The sequence below is a fragment of the Procambarus clarkii genome, chromosome 9, assembly GCF_040958095.1.
Source record: "Procambarus clarkii isolate CNS0578487 chromosome 9, FALCON_Pclarkii_2.0, whole genome shotgun sequence".
NCBI classification, from domain to species: domain Eukaryota; kingdom Metazoa; phylum Arthropoda; class Malacostraca; order Decapoda; family Cambaridae; genus Procambarus; species Procambarus clarkii.
The window spans coordinates 10,508,808-10,524,302 of NC_091158.1; the positions used below are offsets into that span (position 1 = coordinate 10,508,808).

General features: G+C 43.5%; 1 protein-coding gene across 1 annotated transcript in view; it reads right to left on the reverse strand.

Annotated features, from left to right (window-relative positions):
• Positions 1 to 10,386: 10,386 nt before the first annotated feature.
• The window catches only part of LOC123766249 (thiol S-methyltransferase TMT1A), a 44,256-nt gene continuing 39,147 nt past the window's right edge, over positions 10,387 to 15,495 (reverse strand). The window contains 2 exon segments of the mRNA XM_045755291.2: positions 10,387 to 10,494; positions 10,496 to 10,645. Coding sequence (XP_045611247.2) covers positions 10,387 to 10,494; positions 10,496 to 10,645 — 258 coding nt within the window.

Sequence of the window (15,495 nt, forward strand, 5' to 3'; positions counted from 1 at the left end):
TATCTTAGCCTTTTTCCAGACATCTACTATGACTCCTGTACACATGGGATGCCTGAAAAATCAGTCGAAGTGGAATGCTGAGCTCAGGTGCACATTCTCTCAGAACTCACTGATGAAACTCCACCTGGACCAACTGCTTTGTTCATACTTATTTCCTTGAGCATTTTTTCCACTTCGTCTCTAGACACCTTCTATGTGCTCTGTTGTTCTCTGGAACTCTTATTGTGTCTGGTTCCCTGAAAATTTCATTTTGCACAAACACACTTTGGAACTTTTCGTTTAATGTTTCACACATTTCCTTTTCATTTTCCGTGAATCTGTTTCCCATTTTCAACCTCTGAATATTATACTTTACATGCAATTTGTTGTTTATGAATTTATAGAATAGGCCTGGTTTTGTTTTACATTTGTCCGCAATCCCTTTTTCAAAATTTCTTTCTGCCTCTCTCCTCACTGCTGTGTAGTTGTTTCTTGCATCTTTGTATCACTGATATGTTTAGGGGTTTGGCCTCTTCCTATATTGATTCCATTTTTATGACTATTGGTCTTTGCCCTCTCACTAATTTCTGTTGAATCAATCCTGTTTCCTAGTTCTGCATCTCTGCTTTGGTATAAATTTTTTTGTGCCTTTATCATATATTTCACAAAACTTGACATACATCTCATTCACTTCCTTGACTAGCAACAAGTCTGTCAAATTATACTCACTAAAATTTTTTCTAAGGTCGCCATAATGTTCTCTCATGAAGTCAGGTTTTTCAACTTCCTCATTTTCTTCCAGATTATAACACACTGCATACTTTATTCCCAAAAAGACATGGTCACTTTTACCCAAGGGACGAAGGTACTGAATGTCAAATATCTCTTCCTCCTTCCTGGTAAATATCAAATCTAGCATGGAGGGAACGTCCCCTTGCCCTCATCCTCGTAGCTTATTTAACATGTTGACACAAGAATGTTTCCAGGATGAGGTCTACAAATCTACAGGTCCAAAAGTCCTCTGTTCTAGCTTCATATGCTTCCCAGTCTATGGATTTCAAGTTGAAGTCGCCGACTATCAACAGTCATGATCTATCTATATCCGCTCTTGCTATAATCACTCTCTTTATTGTTATAAGACCATCTCGTTTACTATCTAGCTCCTCCTTTGTCCATGTGTTGCTTGGCGGTGGACTATATGCATTTATAAGCATTAGTTTATCATCCTTATGGCAGATCTCTACTGCTATTACGTCAACTTCTCGCTGGATTGGCAATCATTATTTCGTTTACCTTTAGATGTTCTTTCACCAGCACAGCAAACTCCACCGCCTTAACTAATTTTTCTGTCCCGTCTCCAAACTGAGTAGCTTCTTGGAAATATGACCTCATTTAAAATAACATCTTCAAGTTTTGTCTCTGTGAGTGCAACAATGTCTGGTGTTTGCAGCTGTATTACATCACTTAACTCCAGTATCTTCGATCTCACTCCAGCTACATTGATGTATACAGTTTTCAGGAACATGTTCCCCTCTCCTTATTCTTCACTACCCCTATCTCTCTAGCAATTTTGTTTGTTTGCCTTTTTGTACCATTTTACTGGCCTGCCTACCCATATCACTTTGTAGAAAAAAGAATTGATTTCTTCTTCGTTTCTGCTCTCATTTAGACATTTGCCTCTACAAGGTTTAGTTTCAGCATCTCTGTCTTCTCTTGAAAGATCTCGTCTTAACGACCACACTTTCCCATCCTCATCACTTTGTAATTTTCTAGCATTTCTTAGTACTTCTTCCATCTGTTTGGCACCGTTTAGGGTGATCCTCAAAGGTCGATCTTTCCCTTTTACGTACCTGCCTATTCTCCTGTAGTCGCACGCATTCTCTATGGTATTAAGACCTTCCACGAGGCCAACAATTTTATCTACTACTATTGCTTCTTCTACAGCTCTTTCTGACCTAGATGTTATCTCCTTTGCAACCAAAAATTATCAGGGACTTACTCCGATCAACTGTGTTTTGCACCAACTTAGGGTTAGATGCCAATTTCTTTCTCGCTTCCAGCCTAATGTTTGTTTTATCCTGGTTGCTGCAGTGTTTGGCTTCCTTTACTGCTTCTTCAATTTTTTTCCTTCTCCTTGGCCACTTGTGCATAGGTGAGTTGCATAATGTGTAATTACCTAAGTGTAATTACCTAAGTGTAGTTACAGGATGAGAGCTACGCTCGTGGTGTCCCGTCTTCCCAGCACTCTTTGTCATATAACGCTTTGAAACTACTGACGGTCTTGGCCTCCACCACCTTCTCACTTAACTTGTTCCAACCGTCTACCACTCTATTTGCGAAGGTGAATTTTCTTATATTTCTTCGGCATCTGTGTTTAGCTAGTTTAAATCTATGACCTCTTGTTCTTGAAATTCCAGGTCTCAGGAAGTCTTCCCTGTCGATTTTATCAATTCCTGTAACTATTTTGTATGTAGTGATCATATCACCTCTTTTTCTTCTGTCTTCTAGTTTTGGCATATTTAATGCTTCTAACCTCTCCTCGTAGCTCTTGCCCTTCAGTTCTGGGAGCCACTTAGTAGCATGTCTTTGCACCTTTTCCAGTTTGTTGATGTGCTTCTTAAGATATGGGCACCACACAACAGCTGCATATTCTAGCTTTGGCCTAACAAAAGTCATGAACAATTTCTTTAGTATATCGCCATCCATGTATTTAAAATGCAATTCTGAAGTTAGAAAGCATAGCATAGGCTCCTTGCACAATATTCTTTATGTGGTCCTCAGGTGATAGTTTTCTATCTAGAACCACTCCTAGATCTCTTTCTTTATCAGAATTCTTTAAAGATTTCTCACATAATATATAGGTTGTGTGGGGTCTATGTTCTCCTATTCCACATTCCATAACATGACATTTATTAACATTAAATTCCATTTGCCAAGTGGTGCTCCATATACTTATTTTGTCCAGGTCTTCTTGAAGGGCATGACAGTCATCTAAATTTCTTATCCTTCCTATTATCTTAGCATCATCAGCAAACATGTTCATATAATTCTGTATACCAACTGGTAGATCATTTATGTACACAATAAACATCACTGGTGCAAGAACTGAGCCCTGTGGTACTCCACTTGTGACATTTCTCCATTCTGATACATTGCCTCTGATTACTGCCCTCATTTTTCTATCAGTCAGAAAATTTTTCATCCATGATAGAAGCTTACCTGTCACCCCTCCAATATTTTCCAGTTTCCAGAACAACCTCTTATGTGGAACTCTGTCGAAAGCCTTTTTTAGGTCCAGATAGATGCAGTCAACCCAACCATCTCTTTCCTGTAATATCTCTGTGGCTCGATCATAGAAACTGAGTAAATTCGATACACAGGATCTTCCAGATCGAAAACCATACTGTCTGTCTGATATTATATCATTTCTCTCTAGGTGTTCTACCCATTTAGTTTTGATTAGTTTTTCCAATACTTTCACTATTACACTTGTCAATGATACAGGTCTATAATTGAGGGGGTCTTCCCTGCTGCCACTTTTGTAGATTGGAACTATGTTAGCCTGTTTCCACCCGTCTGCTACGATTCCTGTACACAGGGATGCCTGAAAGATCAGGTGAAGTGGAATGCTGAGCTCAGATGCACATTCTCTCAGAACCCATGGTGAAACGCCATCTGGGCCAGCTGCTTTGTTCTTACCGAGCTCCTTGAGCATTTTTTCCACTTCGTCTCTAGACACCTCTATGTGTTCTATGTTGTTCTCTGGAATTCTTATTGTATCTGGTTCCCTAAAGATTTCATTTTGTACAAACACACTTTGGAACTTTTCGTTTAGTGTTTCACACATTTCCTTTTCATCTTCCGTGAATCTATTTCCCATTTTCAACCTCTGAATATTATCCTTTACCTGCAATTTGTTGTTTATGAATTTATAGAATAGACCTGGTTCTGTTTTACATTTGTCCGCAATCCCTTTTTCAAAATTTCTTTCTGCCTCTCTCCTCACTGCCGTGTAGTTGTTTCTCGCATCTTTGTATCGCTGGTATGTTTGGGGGTTCGGCCTCTTCCTGTATTGATTCCATTTTTGTGTCTTTCGGTCTCTAGCCCTCTCGCAATTTCTATTGAACCAATCCTGTTTCCTAGTTCTGCATCTCTGTTTTGGTATAAATTTTTTTGTGCCTTTATCATATATTTCACAAAACTTGCCATACATCTCATTCACTTCCTTGCCTAGCATCAAGTCTGTCCAGTGTGTGAGTGTGTGTGTGTCAGACCTGCAAATAAAGTATTTTAAAGTATGAGCCAAGGTGAGAAAGAATATTGTTTCCACAGTTTTTCTTGACCCTTTCCACCACCACCCACAGGATGGGTGTAGGGTGCATAATAAAAATAATGTTATGAACCCCAAGTTTTTGGTGTAGACTCCCAACTCTCAATATGAGACACACCTGGCCTCGAGTCACTTGCATCTTCCATCAGCTCATCTAGGGTTAGAGAAAGTCTACAGTATAAGAACCACCAGTTTACTTGGGTAAACTTGTCACACACAATCTATTTATAAATATTGTTTACAAGCACTTCATTAACAAGAATTGGCACTTCTCAAGGAAGCTAGATGCTACTAAGTTAAATAGGCCAAGCTTAAGGTACACAATACCCAACAACATTGGTACACTAGGTTAAAACTAGGTGCTGTTAAGTTTAACTAATCATAAGTTTAGTTTACTTAAAACTTAGGAACATTGGTACACTAATCTGCAGTTAAAGTTCATCTAAATTAATGTGGCTAAGTCGTATTTAATTTGACTTTATCTAACTTTGAAGTCCCTAAGGACTATCAATTTCAGTTTTTCTACTTCACAATGTTGAAGTATCAGTATTAAGCAGCTTGAAGTCAAGAGACCTTAACAAACTTAAAAGTCACAGGGACACTCTCAAAAACCATGTAAGTCAAATATGATCAAATATATAGTCACTTGAAACCACAAAAATAAGTGTCAAATAAATGTAATATAATATGATTCACACGTCACTGATAATGAGAATGATGACACCAATCCACAACAAATCTATAATCTTACCTTACCCTACATACTATATAAATATATCTTGGCTCCTCCATGCCCCCTCCCTGTCCAGCTGGTTGCTGCCGTGAGGGGGCTTGGTGGGCGGCTGCCAGAGTGTGATGCTCCTTGGGACGGTCCTCTGTACTTTTGTAGCCTGCTGCTCTCCTCTCTAATTGTGCTGGACAACTTTTCCTTATCCTTCTGTTTCGTTTTTCTCCCCCTCTTCTCCTTTTCATTCCCTGCCGACCTTTTGCCTTTTTGATTCTTCTTTCAGCCTTCTTTTATTTCGACGTCCGGGTGTTTGGGGAGGCATGCTCTTGCACCCGTAGAACTGTAGTACCCAATGTCTCTAACGAGGGGACCCTTTTATTGTCAATCCTCCTTTCGTCACTGAACCCGATCTGGACGGACTGACGGTTCTTAAGGTGGCATTTGTGGGGTGTATACTCATGACGCATCCCTGGGGGACCCCGGCATGATCGGCGATAGCTTCTTGTTGGGTGTCCTGCCTCTAATTGTGGCTCAATGGTGGGTGTGGGGGCACATATGTGAATGAAAGTCTTTCCTCGTTTTTATGTCAGATAATGTTTCCCTTGTACTTTCTCAGGCATGTGGGGTGGGCAACCAAGCCCCCGAGTCGGACTGTGTTAGAAGACCATGCTCTGTAGCCCCCGCTGCATTGGGCCCCGACCTTGCTCCTCCTTTGACCCTCTTGGCTACTTCCCTCAGCTCCCCTCCCTCCTCTGAGGTAGGGTCGAGTTCCCAGCCCTCAGTAGTGACCACCTCGTCCCCTGGCACGGCTCCGTCTCTCCTTGTGACTACTGTGCCTTTTACCCCCTCTTTCTCTGGGGGTTCTCAACGCCGTCCCCGCCATGGCCGCACTCGCACGATCCCTTCCCATACTAATACTTACAATGCCTTACCTGGTTGATACCTGGTTGATGGGGTTCTGGGAGTTGTTCTACTCCCCAAGCCCGGCCCGAGGCCAGGCTTGACTTGTGAGAGCTTGGTCCACCAGGCTGTTGCTTGGAGCGGCCCGCAGGCCCACATACCCACCACAGCCCGGTTGGTCCGGTACTCCTTGGAGGAATAAATCTAGTTTCCTCTTGAAAATGTCCACGGTTGTTCCGGCAATATTTCTTATGCTTGCTGGGAGGACGTTGAACAACCGCGGACCTCTGATGATTATACAGTGTTCTCTGATTGTGTCTATGGCACCTCTGCTCTTCACTGGTTCTATTCTACATTTTCTTCCATATCGTTTACTCCAGTACGTTGTTATTTTACTGTGTAGATTTGGTACTTGGCCCTCCAGTATCTTCCAGGTGTATATGATTTGATATCTCTCTCGTCTTCTTTCTAGTGAGTACATTTGGAGGGCTTTGAGACGATCCCAATAATTTAGGTGCTTTATTGCGTCTATGCGTGCCGTATATGTTCTCTGTATTCCCTCTATTTCAGCAATCTCTCCTGCTCTGAAGGGGGAAGTGAGTACTGAGCAGTACTCAAGACCGGACAACACAAGTGACTTGAAGAGTACAACCATTGTGATGGGATTTATTTGGCCTTGTTTGGTCCCGCTACATGGGCTAAATACTTTGATCTCCACCATCTGGATTCTACTCCTGACGATTTCTCCCTCCATAAACACCTTGTTGATTCAGTAGATGCCTCTGTTACTTTTAACCCGACCAGTTACAGTACATGTGTCGTCGCTGCTATTCCTCAGGATGCAGCTACTCACTTAGCCGCTTTGTCCTGTATTGGGGAGACCCCTGTTCGGGTCTCCAAAAACGCTCGGTTAAATGCCAGTGTTGGCACTGTTATCCTCCCACACCATGTTGCAACTGGTGTTAGGGACCTCAAAGACTGCCATGAGGATATTAAACATATCTTCGAAGCCCAAGGCCATTCTGTCCTCCAGGTGGACACGTTTACTCAACCCCCTCGTGGTCGTCGGCGTCAGCCCCTTCGAGTTGTAAAAATCACCTTTGATAGTAGGGCCCTTCCGCCCTCTATTATTCTTGCCGGTGCCAGATGCTCCGTTCAGGAGTACATTCCCTCTCCTAGACTTTGCAATAAGTGTTGGAAGTTTGGGCACGGTATCCTCAAGTGTATAAGTACTGTGTATCTATACCCCATGTGTGGGGACAATGATCATTCTAAGTCGGAGTGCACTTCTCCCCAGGCTCACTGCCTCAATTGCTGGTGAGGCCCATCCCTACCTTCTCAGTGCTCGTGTATACACTACAAACTCGAGGAAGCCGTCCTCAGCTTGAAACACCGTGATCAGTCTGACCTTTCCTGAAGCGAGACTGCCAAGTTCGTCGTCTCACCCCTTTCGCGGGTGTATCCTATCCCTCGCGTGTTGCAGTTCTACCTTCTCCTCATCCTTCCCACCTTCCACAGTCTCACAACCGTTTCCAGGCTTTAGACCCGAACACGCCCTCCACCTCCTCCCCTATTCCTTTTTGCATCCTGTCCTGAAAGGTCTCCCTCCTGGTTCTCCATCTGAAGTTTTCCCCCCTTCCTACCCAAGTCCACCATGTCTCCTATGTCTTCTTTCCCATCTTCCTCCACTCTTTCTTCCCAACCCTGCTCCCCCCACTCTTTCTTCCCAACCCTGCTCCCCCCCTCCTTCAGCTGTCCTTGACTGCCCTTCTCAGCTGTCTCCTCCTCCTCCTCCGGATCCCATCAGTCCGCTTCTGGTCTGTCCTACCGCTCCCTTCCCTCCATCCTTACTAAGTTTACCCATGCCCCCCTAACCCTGATTTTGCTGACCCGGCTCCTGATCCTTACCCTGATCCTGAGATTCTTTAATAAACTGTGTTCTTCTTTACTTTCGTTTCTTTATTGTTCTCTGTTACTGTCCTTTCTCTTTGATAATGTCTATTCTTCAGTGGAATATTCATGGATTTTATGCCAACTTCCATGAACTCCAACTTCTAATTACACAGTTTTCACCACTTTGTGTTTGTCTCCAGGAACCAATGCTTGGTGCTCGTCCTGGTCACTTTTGTGGGTATTCCTTTCTTTCTTTCTCCCTATCTCTTGCTGGGGCCCGTAACTCTACTGCTTTCTTAATTCGTTCTGATGTTCCCTTCAGTTCCCTTACTACTTCCAGTCATCTATCCATTGTTCTGCTGCCTGTGTTTTTGTGGATAAATGGTTTACAGTCTGTTTCATTTATCTCCCCCCAAATGTCCCACTTTCCCTTCCTGATCTTAAGCACCTCCCGGACTCCTTGCCAGAGCCGGTGCTCCTTTTGGGTAATTTCAACTGTCGACATATCCTCTGGGGTGATGTTCTGACAAACACCCGAGGCCGCCTTCTCGAACTGTTTGTCCTCGCTTCTTCTCTATTTCTTCTGAATTCTGGTGAGCCCACTCATGTGGACTCTCGGACTCGCACCCTTTGTTTGATTGCAAAACAAATGATTGCAAATTTGTGAAATTAGTGGGAGCTAGATCGCCCCCACCTTCCTCACTCGTTTGGGGGAAGGAGGGAAGCAGACTGGGTCAGCCGACTGCCACCAGTTCCCATGCTGATGCTGCATGGTGCTGGTTGCCCCCCCTCTTCCCCCTCAGCTCTCTCTGGCTCAGGTCTCCTGTCTTTAGCTAAGTGGTGATTGCATTTGAGGCTGTTTTTGTGCATGTTTGTTCAGCACGAGCCAGGAGTTTAATGTACTTGGAGCTGCATGTGCTCAGTGTTCCCTTCCCCTGTGTGCTCCTGAAGTGCTACCCTTGCATGGTCAGGGTTCTCTTCCCTGGTGTGTTTAGAATATACTTCTTTAGGGGCTCTCCTTGCTTGTGGTGGCCCTTGTCCTTGGTAAGCCTTTCAAAAAGGAGTGTTTATTGCTGGTGTGGTGCAACTTTGTAATGTTTTGGGCATTTGGTTTTTGCTTCCTTAGTTTGAAACCATGACCTCTTGTTCTTGAAGCTGCCATTTTCTAAACAAAATTCTTTGTCAGTTTTGTCTACTCTTGTTACTACTTTTGTAGTGATCATATCACTTCTATTTCTTCTATCTTCTAGTTTTGGTTTATGTAATGCCTTTAATCTCTCCTCATAACTTGTGTTTATCAGGTCTGAAAGCCATTTAGTAGCACGTCTTTTCCCTTTTCCATGTTGTTAATGTGCTTTTTGAGGTGTGGGCACCATAAAACCACTGCATATTCCAACTTTGGTCTCACAAAGGTCATGAACAATTTCTTGAATATTTCACCATCCATATACAGTACATTTATTTCAAAGCAATTCTGATGTTGGAAAGTATAGCATAATGTGGAAGGAAATTTGTGGGCAGGGATGGAGGAGATGGAGGAAAGGTCTTGCGTGATCTGGGAGGAGACAAGGAGTGTATGTTGGAGGAAACGGGAAAGTGTTTGTGGGGGGGGGGGGGTATAGGGAGGATGTGTTGGTGACATGGGGAGGGTGTGCTGGTGACATGGGGAGGGTGTGTTGGTGACATGGGGAGGGTGTGCTGGTGACATGGGGAGGGTGTGTGGGTGGGAAAAGGGGAGGGTGTGTGTGTGTGGGTGGGAAAAGGGGAGGGTGTGTGTGTGTGGGTGGGAAAAGGGGAGGGTGTGTGTGTGTGTGTGTGTGGAGGGGAGGAATGATGTAGATTAGGCATGTCAAACGAGCACACCTGCAGCCCGCACAAAGGACTGCTTTGTATGTATGTTTCTAAGTTTAATACAAATATTCTGCAATAATTTTTATTAAATGACTTCAATTAGTTGTCATGTGTGGCCCTCAGACAACACAAATGTGACCCCATATGACCCTCGGGGTATCCTCAGTTTGACATGCCTGAATTGTAGATTGTGTGAAGATGGTTACATAAATGAAGTCAGTGATTATTGAAGATTGTTACACAGTGATGAGGGAGAAGGGAAGGTGTGTGTGAAGAGACAGGAAGGATGTGTGTAGGGGAAAAATAGGAACGTGTTTGGGGAAGGCCTAGGCACCAGATAGACCTGGACACTGCCAGGTACCCCAATCTAGTTTGTTATAAATGATTCATGCTACCCTTGTAATTTGTCAAATCTGACATTTGTCAAGAGCAAGACTGCCAGCTGAAGACTAATGATTTGATTGGGTGATGAAATCAGTTCCTTTCCTATAGATTTTGCATAAAGGACCCTATTCAGTCAAATAGTTGGTGATTTGTTCTTGCAGGGCTGTGGGTAACAGATGTCAACAAACAGATTAGAGATTACCTAAATTATGAAATTTGATTATAATGAACATCTTGTGCAACTCTAAGTTGCTGCATATCAAGTACTTTCCCTTGTTCTTTTCTACTTCTCCCCACTCACAATTATTTTTATCTCATTCATTTATTTCTCTGCTACACCCTTGAGGCATGGCTTGACCAGTTGGAAGACAAAGTGATCAACGGGGCTGTGGAAGCGTAGGGCCTGCACTTTGGAGAAACCTGCTTTGTTGGATGGCTTCCAGCATGTCTCGTGTTAAGTAACACCCATCAAAGAGAAAAGGCCAAATCCCCGTTGATGTCAGAAAGATCTGAATTTTCTGTCTTGTGGAATGTTCTGTATCAAATTCCTTGATGTGTTCATAGAAGTAATACTTTCCTCCCTGAAAGTAAATACAATATTTCAATTATTTTGCAGGAGGTACCATGGCCAGTCAGTTATTTACAGCATATTGATTTACACCAGGGGTAGAGAACATCTGGCCAGTGGGCTGAATAAGGCGCATGAAATCATTTGGTCTGGCCCTGCCAAGGCAACCAAAGGGAATGGGGACTCAAAATTCAATAAATCTAGGAACTTTAATGGGGAAGCCCATTTAGGCTCCCTAAAGCTACTATCACTGATTTAGTGCCATACTAGGTGCCATCAGTCATTGAGTCCTATTGGTTTACTGGGAACCACGAGCCAGATCCTGGCCGCCTCAGAGAGGCGCAGGGAGCAGTGGTTGTTGTGACCACCAGGGAAGGCACTCAGAAAGGTAGGTAAAACAAAACAGACTACTGCATGGTTAAAACGAGCCCACAGCCTCAAAATTGTGAAAAAAACTTCCCCAGCAATGAAAACAAACCATCAAAATTTTGTGGAACTAGCACAAGCTAGAGTGGCCTACCTTCCCCTCTCGCCTTGAAAAAGGAGGGAGGCAGACTGGGGCAGCCGACTGCCCCCATGAATCAGTTATATTCTAATGGTGCTTGCTAGTTGTCCTAGTTGTTCTGGCTCCAGTCTCCTTTTGTCAGCTAAGTGGAGTTTTGCCTTTGAAGCAGGGTTGCCTCTTTTGGCTATTTATAACCCACTCGGGCTTTATGGAGCCCAATTGTGTTACCACCTGTTTACATTCGCTACTTTTGGCTTTCTGTAGACTGCTTGTGCTATAAGGAGCCTAATTGCATTACCAGCTGTTTACAATCATTTACAAATGTGTATAAAAACAACCTCAAAGCAGGGTTGCCAGAACCAAGTGGCCAAAGGTAGTGAATACAATTACCTAAGTGTAGTTACAGGATGAGAGCTACGTTTGTGGTGTCTCGTCTACCCAGCACTCTTTATTATATAACGCTTTGTAGTTTCAAATCGTTATATGATGAATGATATATATATAAATATATATATATATAATATAAATATATATATATAATATAAATATATATATATAATATAAATATATATATATATATAATATATATATATATAATATATATATAATATATAATATAATACAGGGTACAAAACACAATCGAATCTGCCCATAGTAGGAAAACAGCATGTCAAGGATTTGGGATTATATTATTATAACGCTTTGTAGTTTCAAATCGTTATATGATGAATGATATATATATAAATATATAACTATATATATATATATATATATATATATATATATATATATATAATATAATATATATATATAATATATATATATATATAATATATATATATAATATAATACAGGGTACAAAACACAATCGAATCTGCCCATAGTAGGAAAACAGCATGTCAAGGATTTGGGAATAATGATGTCTGACGACCTAACGTTTAGGGAGCAAAACCAAGCAAATATTGCGTCAGCCAGAAAAATTATAGGATGGATTACGAGAACCAAGTCCAGAGATTCCATCACATTGGTTGTACTGTACTCTTCAAATCACTTGTGTTGTCCCGTCTTGAGTACTGCTCAGTACTCACTTTCCCCTTCAGAGCAGGAGAGATTGCTGAAATAGAGGGAATACAGAGAACATATACTGCATGCATAGATGAGATAAAACACCTAAATTATTGGGATCGTCTCAAAGCTCCCCAAATGTACTTGCTAGAAAGGAGATGAGAGAGATACCAAATAATATACACATGGAAAATACTGGAGGGACAGGCCCCAAATCTGCACAGTAAAATAACAACGTACTGGAGTGAACGACATGGAAGAAAATGCAGAATAGAACCAGTGAAGAGCAGAGGTGCTATGGGCACATGGGCACAATCAGAGACCACTGTATGAACATCAGAGGTCCACGGTTGTTCAACGTCCTACCAGCGAGCATCAGAAATATTGCCGGAACAACCATGGACATCTTCAAGAGGAAACTAGATTGTTTTCTTCAAGGAGTGCCGGACCAACCGGGCTGTGGTGGGTATGTGGGCCTGAGGGCCACTCCAAGCAACAGCCTGGTGGACCAAACTCTCACAAGTCAGGTCTGGCCTCGGGTCGGGCTTGGGGAGTAGAAGAACTCCCAGAATCCCATCAACCAGGTATGACAGAGTGCTGGGTAGACGGGACACCACGAGTGTAGCTCTCATCCTGTAACTACACTTAGGTAATTACACTTAGGTAATTACATTCACTACTTTTGGCCACTTGGTTCTGGCAACCCTGCTTTGAGGCTATTTTTATACACATTTGTATAGCATGAGCCAGGAGTTTAGTGTGCTTGGGGCTGCATGTGCTCAGGGTTATCTTGCCTATGCGTGCTTGAGTGCTGCCCTTGTGCAGTCAGGGTTTTCTTCCCTAGAATGTTTAGGACACTTCCTTCAGAGGGTTTCCTCGCAGTCACCTTCGCCCATTCTGGTAAGCCAGTGGTCTGTGATTGTCTGTCTTTCCTCAGGTTGGGAGTGTTTCTGTTGAACAGAATCATGCACTGTAGTTCGCATGATTTAATCAGCACGCCTTGGTAGGACCTTGATTATATTTTGGGTGGTGCTATGTTCTCCCTAGGTATTCTTTCTCAGCAGTTTGATCCTGAGGGCTTTGGGCCTTTTTTCTTTTTTCTTCACCTGTTTCTGCCATTTTGTACTGGGGATAGTCTTTTCCTTTCGTCTTATTAGGCTTGTTCTAGGGTGTGTGTGGTTGAACCCCTTGTCACCCCCATGACTTTTCCATTGGCTTCAGGCAGCTAGGGGTTTGCCTGTTCCAGAAGGGTTCAGTGGCTGGCGTAGCATTCCCAGTGTCTTGGCTTCCTGCAGGGCTCATTCACCCTGCAGGCCCTGGAAAGCCCCCATGGGCTCTGTTATACTATGGATACCTCTTTCAAGTCTGCTCCTGCCTTGTGCAAATTTGAAAGTTGTTCATCACCTGTGCCACCTGGAGTGCATTTGTTCTGCTTCTGTCATACTACCTGTTGGGTTGGTGATGCCTTCGACCCTGAGTCATGTGGGACTCCTCCCCCCCCCCCCACCATGTGGCTCTTCTCATACATTCGCCTCTTGAGGTTTTGAGGTTTCAGGTAGCGACTGCTTTGCATTTATAGGTTCTTGGAATTGTAGCGGTCTAAGTTCTGTGTCCAGTTCGATGCCCCAGATAAGTCCCGCTTAGTGTTTAGGGTCTCAGATTTGGATGTGTTGGTCAATTTGGCCTTGGTCTGTCCACACCTCTTCCTTCCCAGGTGTGCATAGTTCACCCCTCTTCCCCTTCTTCCAGCTCCGTAACGTCTGAGGGTTTTGAACTCGAGGCAGGGTTTCGCTCGGGATGTGGCTTGAGTGTATCTGGGGTTGCCACTTCTGATACGGGCAGAGGCAGTTGAGCTCTCTAGATCCGAGAAGCTTCAGAGTCTTCCCAGCAGACCCCTTCCTTTGAAGCTTTTCCCTTGGGCTCCACTTTTCTTTCTCAGGAGGTGGGCATGGATGAGAGCTCAGCCCCAGGGCCCTCTTCTGCAATTTCAGGGGCTAGGAGGAAGTCGGATTGGTGCTCTTGTGTAACTTTTGATCATTTGTGGGCCCTTGTGCCTTCTGTGGAGTGTCTTTTGTTGCAGGGTGAGGGGGGTTTTCCTATCCACTTTCCCTGTATGAATTTGAGTTAGATACGGCTCCTCCCCAGGGCTCGTTCCCATGTACCTTTGGGTTTCTCGGATTCATCCTTATGGAGGCTTCATTCCTCCAGGGTTTCCTCGGCAGAGGCCTGGGAGGCTGTTAGTTTGTGCCTCCTTTGCAACTTAGTCTATGCCTCAGTCATGGACCCAAGTTCATTTGAGTTCAGTTTTTCTTCCCTGTATTGGGTGCTTTACGAGATTCCAGAGGGGTCCTGGCTAGAGGACTGTCCTTCGTTCTTGTTTGGGGCTTGGCACGGGTTTTGCTTTACCCACAGGCTTGACTGGCATGAGGTGTCTTCAGTGTTGTGGGTCTTTTTCAGGGGGTTCTTTTGAGCCTCTCAGTGTTTGGCCTCTTTGCTCCTGCCCCTTTCCATGATGTGGGTTTTGTGTAACTACATTCCCATTCGCTCTTGGCTTTAGTCATGCCTGAGCCTCCTCAAGCTTCTTTCTGATTGGCTCAAGGAGGATGTTGCTATGCTCAGTGCGATCCCTCGTGCGGGAATCTTGGCCTCTGCTGCTTCGACGTTGGCTGCCCTCCTGAAACTATTTGCTTCGATCCTCTGGGAAGCAATATTCATGCTTTCACTGTGTATGAATACACTGGCTGCCTATTCCAGACAGTGAATTGCTGTATATTATTATTATTATTATTATTATTAGATGTCATAATTTTAACAAATCAAGTATCTGTATGTCCCCACTGCTCTTCTCACACTAACTTATAGTACGATATCTGTATATATGGGGCTCAACCACTGCAAACTACCTCAACTCATTATCGCCCACCAAAAAAGCTGACAAAACTATAAAAAATTTTGTCTACATGCCCACTGAACGTGCTAGACATACTCCATACATTTGCTGTTCAGAACGGACAGTCAGATTCCTGTGCTTTAGGAAGGTTTCTTTACCTTGCTTTCTCTGATGACTGAGTCATGCTGCCTTTCACCACTAAGTCCACAAACCTTTGTGACAAGTTTTCATTGAATTAACGTACTGTATAATTGAGTCAATAGAGACGCTATGGGTCCTACAGAACAGTGGTGTACATACTCGACTCACAATCTAGAATCCTGGGTTCGATACACGAGTGGGGTAGAAATGGTATACATTTCTCATCAACTGAAGCCTCTGTTCACCTAGCAGTAAATAGGTA